We start from the raw sequence: 13954 nt of genomic DNA on the forward strand, positions 1-13954 counted from the left end.
GGGGCAAAGCTTTCTGAGTCTTATTAAAACCAACAAATGCTGTTTGTCATTACATGCTCAAGAGAAGATGTTGACTAATGTATAACTATCAAATGGAACTGTCATGACTTTACGGCTGTCAATAATTATGACTTCACATTAATAAGTAACCAGCCCTTCTGTCAAAAAAGGTGAAGCAAAATGGTAGTTAATACTGTGAATGACATGAAAGGATTAATCCTTTCCAAAACACTCATACTCTGTGTCTCTTGTTTCCCTTCAGAGGAGCTCACACAATTTCAGGTACTTAAAATGAAGGGTGAAACTCCAATAGCAGAAACCAAATAACCTTCTGTCTAAGGTAGACCTTTCTAAACAAGAATTGTATATAGTGGAATGCACATAACACATCAGGAGGTTACGGTTCCATCACAGGGACTAAGAAAGACTCATTAAAATTCTCTCTTTGGGATTGGAAATCCTCGTGCTGACCCTTCCAAAAGGTGATCACCCAGATGAAGGGTCAGCAGGACCTCTCGGTTGTTATTAATAAAAAGATCATATCCTAACACACATTGACATCCACAGCTTGTAGTTTTCAGACTCAGAAAAAAAAATGTAGAAAAAGTTTGCTTTCTAACACTAACATCCCTGGTTTTACGACTGTCAGTTAACTGTAAGTCTTTGCTTCCTCCACCCCATCACCAAATAAATCAGCAGCAAGAGTCAGTGGAGTTTTACTTGTTATGACTAAGATCTAGCTGACTATCACAAAAAATGTTGCAAACTTTGTCTATGCCAGATTTAATACTTAGTCCAACCCCCACAAAAAAATTCATGTTTCTCAGTGTCCAGAAAAAACAACTCTGCAAAAGCCAGGGCTGCTGCATTAGGAAAGGCAGCAGATTTAAATGGAAGCAGCATGCCGGAAATGCCCCAGTTTAAAGACTGCACATCTAGTGTTTTGTGAAACTGGAGGGGAGTTGGAGGAGATTAAAGCGCATTTCCCTCTGATTGGGAGCTTGTGGGAGGTGTAAACGTGGGCAGTTGTCAGATTAATTCTTTAGATGATTACATTCTTTTTGTTTCTTTAAAGCTGTTTGTAGTTGGGTTTGATGTCTCCTGTTCTGGGCAAGTGTATTGCTGCAGTTACCAAGGTGACTTTAGCTGACTTTCAACTATTTTTTCCAGCTTCAGTTTCTACCAGTAGTCTGCTTCTGGGTGGAGGAGAGAGGGAGGAAATTATGTTTGTTGTTTTTTTGTTAAGTCTCATGAATGCTGATTAACATGAACTTAACCAAAGCCATATTTGATTTTTTTCTCTTTTTCTAAGAAAGAGAGGGTGATCAAGCCATTATAAAGGTGTCCAGTGTGGCCTGCAGCTTCCCCAGATCTGTCAACAAGGGGAAAGGGCCTGAGGAGACTTGATGTCCCAGTGTGCTGTGCTCCTTCTTGATGTGAGAAGGCCACACGCTGGAACCTGTAGCCTCCCGGGGGCCCTCTCTTTGTATTAAAGATGAGGGTGGCTGCAACCTGCTTAATTCGATGCCAATTAGCAGCAGCCCGTGGGGATCCTGGAAAATTGCCAATGCAATCACTAGGTTGCACAAAGTTTGGATGTCCCCTCCTTATAAGTCATGTTTATAGCAACTCCTCAAGCAACCACTGGCAGTTATTTTACGGGATTCAAGAATAACCAGGTTGATTGGATTAAGAAAGGTTTATTTATTCTTGCATTTGCGCTTTGCTTTATGATCAGAGCGCTTGATCTCATGGATCTGTCAAGGAAGGAAGTCTCAGTTCCCCTCCAAGCTCTGTTGCTGATATGGAGCATAATTTTGCTGCATTTCCAAGCGACCCTGCCAGGTATCAAAATCACAAAGGACAAGCTGTTGGAAGCTGGCCATGGCAGGGGCTCTTTCCAGGAGAGGGTGCCCACTGTCTTGCTGAAGTTAGTTTCTGTCATTGCTCCTTGCTCGCTCCATATAAAATTCAGTACTGTGAGTTAGCAAATGCAAACCATCAGCGCAGGCTTGCACAGCTGAGAGAGAAAGGTCGGGCCACTTTTCCTTTCTTCCCCTCCCGCCCCCTCCTTCCACTCCCCCTTCTTCCCTTTCCAACCGTGGCTGTTTCAAACCTCCTCACTCCCTCATGAAGATATGGTCAAAGATCACTTAAGTGCCAACAATCTTTCAGTCTCTTTCCCACAGTTTCCCCTGAAGGGCAAACCAGCAGCTGTGGGAAAGAGCCCTAAGCACCTTGGCACACAGAGTTACAGCACCCGTCAGGCACGCACAGAGGCAAGTGCAGAACTGGGGAGGACGTGGTTACACAGCTCCTGCCATGGTCACACTGAGACAAGCCTACTTCGAGTGCTCAGACTTGGGTGCTCCTCAGCCTGGTTAAACAGGATGGTGACGATGTTCTGTGTGCATTTCCTGGCAGGGAAGGGCTGCTAGGACAATGCCAGTAGCAACAATCTTCTTGCCACTCACATATCCCTTTGGAAAGCTGCATAATAACCACTGTCAGAGCTTGGAGGGGCCAGACTGTTCCAAGACCTGCAGCTGAAGTGGAATTGAGAGATTTAGGCTGTGCCACTGGCACCCCGCAGACTCATGAGCAAAGTCAAACAACTCTTTTATGCTTCAGGTTCTCTGTCTGTAAAACTGAGACATTTTTCCACATAGGGACATTGCAAGGATTAAGCCAATGTTTGCAAAGCACTTTCGGATTCTTAGATGGGCAAAACTATGCAGGAGTGCAAATTATTAGCACGGTGACTGCTTTGCACTTCTACTGACACTGGTTTTCCAGACATTTACATTTCTAGTTTGCAATCTTGTCACCCAGCACTCAGCCTCACGCTGAGAGACACTCCCTAAAGTATATTGCCTCCCTCCATTCAGCATTCCTGACTCAACCAGGACACCACTGAATGGCGACTCGATGAGAGAGCATGCCTAAATAAGCAGGACTGGATTGGAAACTTACTGCTTAGTGGTTGCAGAAACAGAAAGCCTAGCCAGAACCAGACAGCTTCAGAGAATGCTGAAATGCTCCTCTTTATGTAAAGTTTGCCTCCAAGAACTGAAGACAGGAAACCAGCTACAAAGGCAACAGCTCCCCTCTGCCCAAGTAAAGCTGAATGAAAACCCAGTGCAACTGGGAGAAGCAAAGTGCAGACTCGCCTCCAAGCAAATCCTACATTTTGGTATTACTGTCAGAGCTTCCTCAGAAACGCTGCTCAGATGGAGCTTGTTAATGTGCATTAACCCAGTGCTGCTCCATCCATGTGCCCTATTTACCAAGAACTCCAGGAGCAGCGGACTCCAGCCCTGGAAGCAGTGCCACTATTACTCATGTGCTCCAAACCAGGCACACCATGTGATAGTCTGGGGTTATCCCAGGAGGAATTCTGGAGTGACACAACTCCTCCCTCTTCCCACGAGGGAAGGGCAACCACCTGAGATGCTCAGAGTGCAGAACTCCAGCAGGTCACTGCCAGGACAGTCCTGCCAGCCCCACCTGCCGGAGGGTTGTTCCCTACTCTGCCAGGAACCTGACTTCATTTCCCTGCACAGCTGGAAACTGTTCAGGGCTGGATGGAATTAGCACATGGCTACAGGGCTACCATATGTTCAGGTTTCCCTAGACTCAAACTGTCTTTCTGCCTAGAAATTGAATGCAGATGGGACTTGAGGTCTCTGTGGGTCCCTGGACAAATGGGACATCATACATAAGGGACCAGCACAATTACCTGGGAAATCCCAGACAGAAATATGAGAGTCAGGCATGTGAACCACACCTCTTGATCCTTCTTGAGAAGGGGGAGAGTTATAAACAGCAGAGACATGATGGAAAAGCCTTATCAAAGTAATACAGACTTTGGAGACCCTTTTCTATCACTCAAACCTAATGTTCAGACACTGGGTGTGCGTGGGCACTACCTGAATTCTGGCACAATGAAATGCAACAACCATAGATAATTTTAGCTTCAACACATTCAGTAATGCAGTGTGCTAGCACTAGGTTTCTACTCCATGCCTCAACTCACAGTAGAACAGTCTGAGTCAGCCAAGAGGCAGAAAAACATCAATTTCAGCAATGCTGCATGATCAAGGGGGCCCTTGAGGGGTGGAAAAGGTCAAGAATTCCCCTATCCCAATGCTGGCTCTCACTGCAACTGTGGCAAATTAACTCTGCTGTCCTAATCTGTAACATGGAGATACTACTCACCTACTGCACAGGAGAGCACAGAGCTAATTACCAGCGACAACCAAAGACTCGGCCCCAGAAATTATTACATCAAGAAATTAAGTAGTGATCGAAGCAAGACTCCACAAGTGTCACTGAACTTTGACATCTGGAGCTTCCAGCCCATTGAGGGCTTGACAGCAGCAGTGTTTAGTCTGACAGTTAAACATCCCCTACGGGTAACAGTTCTCTGCATCCAACAAGAGTCAATCTGCACGATTCAGAAGACTGGCAGCCTTGCTTTTCTGTGTGTCTCAGTAGCACCTACTAAGCTGATGGGTCCTAAGAAACAAATAATGTGCCACTGAAATGCACACTGGTATTCATGCACGTCTTATTTCTCCAAGTGGTAATTGAGAGTATTCAGTTACCTATGTTCAAAATGATCAGTCATGTTTCCAGAGATTAATTCACATGTTCTTTTGTTAATACGTACAAACTGATTTAATGGCTGCTTATGAACTGAGCCAACAGTCATTTTGAGAAACAGATGTCCAATGCAGTTTTAAGCTTTAAGTGTGCTTTTATTCATATCCTTAGGAGAAAAAGGGCTACACAGTCTACAGTAATAACACTAATGAATCAAAGTACTACAGCTGCCCAGCAGGGTTTTGACAGAAACCAGATTTTTTTCAAATAAACTTTTTTAGGACTTTGGGACAGTCAATAACTGGTAATATGCATGCTTAACATGTCAGTATATGCTTTGCTGGAGCCAAAACACTCAAGACCTATCTGCAACCAAATCAAGCCCTATCTGCAACCAAATAATATGAGGTTTTTGCATAAGCACTGAAAACTGTAACTATACAAGGACTGGGAAATCTACATGGAATTGGGATTCTCTACATTTTATACAAATAAATATTCAAAAGCTTGAGTGTTTCTGATACTATTTGTGATGCTGAATGCAGAACAGGTTGTCTGCTTTAAACCTTGATAGATTATTGTGTGTGGGTGGTAGGGTTAGGATAAAAGAAAGGGAAGAAAGCTACTAGGAAAGCAGTTGGTGGTTGCAAATCCATGATAAATAAACAGCACATTCCTCTTCTGCACCTCTTAGAGTCTGTGTCAGACTTTAACATCCTACTGTCAGTTGGGTGCAAATTTGACAGCCTGGGGTTCTGCAGCACTCCCTACGGAAAGCAGATCTGAAATAATTTGCCATGCCCCAAGAGAGTGTTCCTGTCAAGTTCCTAAAGAACTTCTAATGCACCAGTTATTCACAGGACCCTTGCAAAGAACCACAGGTTTGATATTTTATGATTTGGTGTGTACAGTGCAGGATATGATTACACACAAGCCTGCTTCCCATCAGCCAGCACCTTGTAATCATTAACATATTTATCCTTGTGGTGCCTCAAGAAGATGACATTGTTATTAGTCCCATTTTATTGATTCAGAACTGAAGCTCAATGGCTAAATTACTTGCCTTTGATTACACAAGATTTACAGCGAAGGACAGACCCGAGTCCCAGCCCTACCAGGCCCAAGCAATGCAAGAAAGGATTGCACCACAAGGACTATGCACAAAATTGTCCTTCATCTCAGGTGCTCAGAAATCCTATGAAAGAGTTATATCTGCATTGGGTTTGTGCCTTTTGTGTCTCAGCCTTTACCCCTGCAGGTACCTGGAGGGAACATGGATGTAGATACATTACTGCATGCAAAAGCTGAGCTCCTAAGTTACATTCCAGTGCAGCAGCTGGAGATGAGAGTCTCAATATCATGCTCTTGTACTTACTGCACATTGAGCAATTCTGCTCAAATGCATGAGACATGCTGAGACAGTGTGTTAAGGAAGGCAGAGACATAACAAGATCTTCCTCTTCTGCTTCATCTATACCACACTGTTCTGTAAAATGTGTTGACTGATCAGTTTTAGCCACAGTAAGAGTAATCATCAGGTCTCATTTAAGTACTAGTTAGTCAGAGGCTGTAAGTAAATACTGCTTTCCAGCACAAACCACCCTTCTTGGTATGGTCAATGCATTGAACAAGTCCCATTGTATCTGCTACATGGAGAGGAGAAGCAACTGCACAAGGAGAAAAAGACCTTTCTCAAACTCCTCTCAAAGCAGCTACTAAGATGGAGGAAGAAAGTATTAGGACACACTGCTGTTTTAAGCTGAGATTTCCCCTATCCCTCCAATAGTATCACCACAGTAACACAGTGATAGCTGTCTTTCCTTAACTGAAGCACTTATGGAGAAACAGGTGACCTATCAGTTTCCCCAGTGGTAACCATAGACCTCAGAGAAATGTATTGACCTCCTAGGAGGCAAACATTGGGAACCAGCCATTCTTACCACTCAGGCTTCAGGCAGAGTGAGTGTGCAGCTGCTGCAGGTAAGAGATTTGCAACAAAGAGCACTGTTACAGATGTGAGGTTCTGAATTTGACCTGCCTTCCTCTGTCTCAGAACAGTTAAAAACCCAGGTAAATATTTGTGTGCTTCATCTTAGACCTCTGCTAACCTTTCACCACTCTGTCTCAAATGTATCTCTGTTTATCTCACCCTGAATAACGTAAAGCTCTCTTATCTAAGCAACAACTGCCTCCCAGCATTAAGGCTTGCCCATCAGCTGCCTCCTTGACCTGACATGCACCCAAAATGTTTGTGGTCACCCTCAACCACTGAGGACTCAGAGCCTACACTGGGCAAGCAGATGCATGCAGGAGCCCAGCATCTGTGAGAAATCCTGCCCAGTACTTCTGAGCTCTCCAAGGCTGGGTGTGATTTGTGCAAATCACATGGCATAATTTTATATTTTTTTTCCAGTGGGGCCAGTGGGACCAACCAATGGTCCAATGTGACCAACCTGCAGGCAGAGAAATACTACTCAAAACCTGAGTCAGATCAGAATTTGACTCCATATAATTACTATATGGCAACAGTAAGATTATTCCTAAAGCAATAATAAAGTCACTTGAGATTTTTTTTAATGTAAGTACCTATATCTCATATTACATATTAGCAAAAAGAATTAGCAATTGACATATAATACTTCCCCCAAAGGATTAGGCAACCCATGAACATTCATTTATTTGGCAAATCGGAAGTCATCCACAAAATGGAACAAGAATGGACAACAAGAAGAAATATTTTTCTCATTAAATGTTTGAATCAAGAATGAAACAGGAATTGAAACAGACCAGGGTGCTGTCCCTGACTGGCACTACAGGGAAGTGCTGATTTCATGCTGATCTTTACTCTTGAAAGCAGAGATGTTCATCAGAGACTAGGAAACCACAGGAAATACCAAGAAGAAAGAGTGCAGCAAAGATGTGTGTTTTTCTGTATCATTCAGATGAAAACACGAAAATTGATGGGAAGGCAGTGTACTAGCACCTGAAGTCTAAGAGGGGAAGGGGAGAAGCCCAGAAAGACAGAAATGCAGATAATAAATTCACTTAAGTCAGAAGTTACAAGAGAGATCTATGGGCCACCCTAGTCCCACTTAAATCATGTTAGACTACTGCTGTTAGAGACCCCGGTGTTATTGGCATGTAATTACTGACAGAACCCACCTGTTTAAGCAAGACAAAATCAGTCACTTAAGAAGAAAAAAAAAATCAACATTTTAACCAAAGGGTTTTTAATTATGAGCTTGAAAACAAAATACTCAGGAAAAAATATCAGCAATCACCTATGCCACCTATCTCTACTGATACCGTATCACTTTTCAGAACAGTACTTTTTATAGGGATCACTCCAGTCTGAATTCAAACATTGAAGACCATGAACAGCAGGCTCTACAGAACAGTCAGACTCACTGTGCATAAACACTGTTTGTCCAAAACCCCTCTAAAAAGCTGTCCTCCTGAGTACTAGCCCATTTATCCAACCTGAATAACTCTTCTCCCCCATCTTTGCACTTTGCAAGTGTTCACTGCCAGATTTCCTCTCCCCTTGCCAAGTCTTTTCCCACCCAACTTAATTTTCCATGCTGAGCTCTTTAGCCTCCCTCTGCCACCATGTGAATGTGCAGGGTGAAACTCACGGTGCTCGGTCGAGGTTCAACCCATTCTGTCTTTGTGCATTGATTGGAGGTAGGACAGGTTTGCTGTTAATCTCAAGCCCTCTCCTCAAAGTCTCCCTGATTTGCTCTGTATCTGCAAAAAGAATTTTTTAACATGATTTAGAATCCCCAGAAACACCACAGACACAAGAAGATATCAGGTGTGTTTCATCTAAACTCTTCCCCTTCAGAAAGAAATGTAGAAATGTTATGGGGTAACACTTAACTGCACTTCCTGAACTTGCTTAAGAGTTATTTCACTTTATAATGTCAGATTGAATTCCCTTGTTTGGGCTTCATTGTTATGCCAGGCAAGGAGAGCTGGAATGTTTGGTACTGAGTCCTCCTGATGAAGAAATTCTGAGTAGTTTTGTAAATTTTCATAAATTAGGTGTTTGTTGGTTCTGTAACTCTCATAGAACCTCCTGATACTTCCAAACTTTTGTAGTGCAAATCATTTTTCCCATTAGGCATAACAGGAACTTGTTCCTTTCCCAAATTAATGTATGAAGGCTTCCAAGTTTTTTGCAATTGGCTTTGGAAATCTGTTGATTAATTTACAACAAGATTCACAAAGGGAGGGATTTTTATGCAGGGCAACCTTTAGCCTCAAGCTCACATCTGAAAATAAGCTGCAAATTATGCAGTTCAGATGCAGTCTTTTTACTTCTGCCTTCTTCTGAAATGTCTACTGGCCAAATACTTTCAATAGGAAGCTTTCCTGCCTTTCTTAGAAGTTTCCTCATGTATTTTTGAGAAATGTGAGAATTAGGTAGAGAAAAAAAAAAACCCAAATTATTTAAAAATCTTTTGAAGAATATACAAATTTCATCATGTATACCTCTCTTGGGCCTTTCATTTCAAGGCTGAGACAAAACAGCCTTTTTAGATCCAGTGCAGTTCAAAACATTTGCACAGAAGCCAGAAGAAAGGCTGTATGCATTTAACTAATTTTTACCATGGATTTAAGAACAGATGCCATTCCTATGGAAACCATTGTTAATTCCAGGAAATCTCAAGCCCTCAAATTTTATGTTGCTTCGCCCATTTGAAAGGTAATATGCATAATTTCAAGCCTGTGTAATGGCTATGACATCTCTACCCTGAGAAAGCATCTCACTGCAAAGGGAAACTCCACAGTTTTTTAGTTCTTCTTTTTTAGATTTCTGTATTTGCACGAATTCTTTGAGTTCAGCTGCAGCAATGTGCAGCGTCAGTCCAACTTGCTCCCCAAGAAGGGGTAATGTTAATAAGGAAACACAACCTGGGAAAATGAAATTGCTTCACCTTGCAGGGGTTTACAGTCCTGGTTTCAGCAGGTGCTCAGTTTAACTTTGCAGATTCAGATTACAATTTGCCTAAAAACTGAAAGAAACGTTTAGACAAAATAATGCCAAGAACTCTTTTCCTCTCTCCTGCCTTCTTCAAAGAGGCCAAAATCCATTTTGCTGCCCTGAGACACACCAAGCCTCCCAATGGCTGTGGTGTTTGTGATGAACTCGAGGATGCAGCATGATTCAGTGCACTGCCCAGAGCCACCAGAAGAGAAGCTGCAAGGCCGAGACAGTGACTTGGCCCAGGACCTCTCACCTTTCCCAGAGAGCCGCCGAGGCTGGGTCCCAATGCAAATGCTCCTGCTGTCCTCATCATCCTCTGGTGGCCGGCTCAGGTCATCCCAGGCACATTTGGCACTCACTCCACTCAGGTTTGAGCCATCTGTCTCAATCCCTTTGTCGACTCTCTCCTGCTTGAAAAGATTCAAAACACCAAGAGTTTTTTTGAGTGTGGCTTGAGCCTGAGTTGGAACTCACCATGGTGCAGCCCAGCCTTCCACAGCTCCTGCAGATCCCCTCTTGTGGGCAATTTCCACTCTCTGGGCCCTGTGCTTTGCTGTGTCAGCAAACAGCAACTGCACATTGAGCCAAATCAGGAAGCCACTCTGAACTAAACAAATATTTTCCATACCAAGTTGGTCTGAAATCCCACCCTGTCCCCATTGCTTCACTCTGTGGCCCTGACAGGCACAAAGCAGGGAGAGAGAAAGGTGGAAATGAATGGCCTGGGGTGTTCAGGATTGTTTCTTTCAGTGTTAGCACTGATTTACACCAACTTGAAATATTTAAGACATGAAGCGCAGCTTGGCAGTCGATCTCTCATACGTCAATGACAACAAACCCCTGAATAACTAAAGTTCCCTTTCCAACCTTACCAAAGAGTCCCACAATGAAAACATCTCATGGAGAGACTCATCATTCACATGGGTTCTTCATTTGCAAACTGCCCAGAGAATCCCTGCTTTCCAATGTGCTGGGGTGTCCCCATAAAGGACAAACATGCAAGTTTGGACATGCAAGGAGACACAGGTCTGTTCCAATGTCAAAGCTTCTGCATAGCCTTCTCTACTGGCAAATAAACAAAGTCCCTCCCTTGCAAGCTGGACTTTCCAAGCACATAACCAGTGTTTGGGTCTTAGAAGGTGTCACACACCAATCAAAAGCAGCTGGATGTTCTCAGGCACCAGGCATTTTCTCAAGGACATGCGCATCTGTTGCCAGCAAGACTGCCCTAAGCTACAGCCAAACCTCGTACAGGAAGTTCCACCTTCTTGGACGTGGGCATCCGTCTGAATTTCCACCGGTGACCCACAAGGGGGTAATGTTGAGCCGAACAAACTCGGGGCTGTGCTACACCGAGCAAGGGCTGGCACCTCTTCCCTGGCACCGAACCAGCCAGGCCCACTTCTCCCTTTTCTGAAGGGGTGTTGCCTCTGGTACTGCTCAGTGGCACCAGCAAGGTCTGCACCTCTCTGCATACATCTGTGTCACCCCGAAATGCAGGCAGTCCCAAGAAACGTCAAAGATTTGAGGAGAGAGCAGAGTGGTGTCATACGCAGTGGGAGAGGATCTGTCCAATCCGTGTAAGTACCCTCTGGTTTGACATTGCCACTGAAGATGAGAGATTGTGAGAACATTTTGCTCTTTGCAAAATCTTTCCCCAAGAAACAGTTTCCAGACTAAACCCATATACATCCCTCCCCTTGCCCAGCTGTGCATGCTGCACCCCAGGAACAGCATTGCTGTTCTTGTGACCATTCAAGAGAGGATTTGAGCAGCTCAAAGATAAACACAAGCATTCAGGGTGTGGTTGCGCAGTGGTTTAAGTTGATGTAATTTGAAATAACTGCAGTCCCACCCTCCTCCATGTGCTCCTATCCCTTCCTTTGAGCCAACTCTTTTTTTTTTTTCATCTGGATCACCTCCCAAAACCCACACTTTGGCCCAAAATTGAGGTAGGAGCCTGTGGCTGACTGCAGGACCAGAGCAGTCCTGACTTAGACTTAAGCATTCAAGAGACTGCCTTTCTTCTGTTTTTCTCCCCTTGTTAGGATCTTCCTCCAGCATCAGGCGAAACTGGCTTCTTGAAAACGTAATAGGAAAATCTGAGAAATAATAAATCTGCTGCGATTTTCTTTTGTTTTATCCTAAACATAAAATTAGTTGTGTCACCCAGAAATAGAAGTTGTGGGGAAAGAAATAAAAATACATCCGTTCCTACATATGCAGACAATGCTCTAAGTGAGATTTAGCACGTGGCTCCTTTGGGAACCCTCCATGGTGCTCTGTGAGGACCCAAATGAGCTGGCGTGGGGAGGTGTAACTTGTCAGCGAAGATATTTTTTATCCCAGTCATTGGGAAAGCATGGGAGAGCCACCAAACCTGCTCTTGAGCAGGGAGAAGAAGAGGCCGGAGGGCTGCGAGGCTCTGGTGGGATCTGCTCCCCCATCCCTGCAGCCAGGGCCCCACTCCCAGGCAGACCCTGCGGACACAGTGCAGAGCCTCGGGGAGGGGGAAGGACTCTCATCTGCAGCTCAGCTGGCTTGCAGAGCACTTCCTCAGGGGAAGAAGTGCTGCTCTGTTGGCATCCCTTGGAGATCAAGGGGAGCTGATGGGAACGAGCTGGCTTAAGGCAGCCTAATTTGCATGCCTGTTTCATAATGTTTGCAAGTATTGATGTTAAAAGGGGAAAAGTCAAAAAAACCCCAATTGGTGTAGACTTATAGCTCTATAGGCAATGCACAGTTCTACCCCACCTTTAGCCAGCAAAGATTTGCCCGGACTGAGGAGCTGTTCTTCCTTCCTTGAAAGGGCAGCATGAACAGGAGGCTGGAGGAGCCCAGGGCAAAGGAGGTTCAGCTCTTTCCTTCCTCAAAGAAAGGATATTTCTGTCCCATTTTCCTCTCAGCATGTGGGAGGGATGCTCTGAGGCTCTAAGTCATTGATCCCTTTTTAAACGAGCCAGAGCACTGCAGTGTGACCTGCAGAGCAGCAACCGCAACTCAGGAAATTCAAATCAGCTTTATTCTCTTCTGAGATATCTGCTAAACAGAAGCAAAGCACTGAGAATCAGCACAGAGCTGGGGACCGACAGGAATTGTTTGACAGTGCTGCCAGGGAAATCTGAATGGCCTACAGGGAAGCCTGGCTGAACAGAAAACAGCCAGCGTTGCCACAGTGTTAATTGCCGACATCCTGGGATGACATCTTAGTTGGGATCCATTCTCAGCAACTCCGAACAGAAAGTACAGCTGCTGCTGCCAGGGCTGAGTTTAGGCCTCAACCAATTCCCACAAGACTCAATGCAGCTTCCAAACAAGCTCTGCCTGCTTCCCAGGCAGACAACATGCTTGCTGGCTCCCAAGAAAGCTGTCCAGTTTCTCTGCCTGTTCCCTCCCTCCCCTCCACCTCTCTTCCACTGCTGCCTTTCTGGTCTCACACACCCTCTACCAACACCAAGAAAATGGCACTTTATCCTTCCCCACTAATTAGAGCCGAAGGCACGTGACAGGGCTGAAGGCAGCCTGGCACAGCCTTACCCCCTGCACTCAGCAGAGGCTCTTTGTGCGACTCAGGGGCGGATTTTGCTCTGAGTCCCTGGGGGCTGCAGCAGCAGAGCAGGAGGAAGGTGTGCACACACACACCTGCCCATCTGCACTTCTGCAAGGGCAAGAGAGAACAGAAACAGGAATGTGCTCCATGTGAGGAAGTCCGGAAGGACCACAGACATAGCAGCTTTCAGCAGCAGGACACACTGGTGAGGCAGAGGTACTCCTTTTATTTGCCTTAACTTGCCTTGGCTGACTCAGATTCCAGTAAGCTGAGCTATTTTTCATTTACAGTAAATTGAAGAAAACCTTGTTATCATTAGGAATCACCAGTGTGCAGACAACAGAAACACCTCCAGGAGGGGAGAGGGCAAGGTTTTGGAAAGTCTAAAAACTTTATGGGACTTTCAGTTGTATTAGCTCCCACATTGTGGAACATTTGTGGAACATTTTCTTGTGTTTCTCAGACTGGGGTTATTCTAGATGAACAAATCCTTAAAACCAGTAAAAGTAGAATTTGGTTTTCTTCTTAAGCTTTCAAAGTAAAAGATGTTGTGAGGCAACTAAGAATAATCAGATACAGACATGCAGACCATAAGCAAATGCTTGTACAAAACATGCACATTTGCACATGCCCTACCAGGCTGAGCCATAAGTTCTCTGTTAAAGGCAAATACTCAGTGATTCACTGAAACATGGCCAGCACCACACTGGATTTGCTGGGGACACATGTACTCCAGCTCTGCTGAAGGGACTGCAGAATTGTCTCCCAAATGCATGCATGGCTCAGGAGAAGTCCATAGTACAGTAACC

At 44.6% G+C, this 13954-nt stretch overlaps 1 protein-coding gene across 3 annotated transcripts in view; it reads right to left on the reverse strand.

Moving 5' to 3' along the window:
- The window catches only part of SUFU (SUFU negative regulator of hedgehog signaling), a 90900-nt gene that overhangs the window by 26472 nt on the left and 50474 nt on the right, over positions 1-13954 (reverse strand). For 2 of the 3 annotated variants that reach the window (XM_041461353.1, XM_041461351.1), the window contains exons 7-8: positions 9849-10005; positions 8241-8352 (exon numbers count right to left, since the gene is read on the reverse strand). In XM_041461353.1, coding sequence (XP_041317287.1) covers positions 8241-8352; positions 9849-10005 — 269 coding nt within the window. The remainder of the gene's footprint in view (positions 1-8240; positions 8353-9848; positions 10006-13954) is intronic. The other variant, XM_041461352.1, reaches the window with a different exon arrangement.

This window comes from Pyrgilauda ruficollis, unplaced genomic scaffold (genome assembly GCF_017590135.1).
Source record: "Pyrgilauda ruficollis isolate IOZ18807 unplaced genomic scaffold, ASM1759013v1 scaffold15, whole genome shotgun sequence".
NCBI classification, from domain to species: Eukaryota; Metazoa; Chordata; class Aves; order Passeriformes; family Passeridae; genus Pyrgilauda; species Pyrgilauda ruficollis.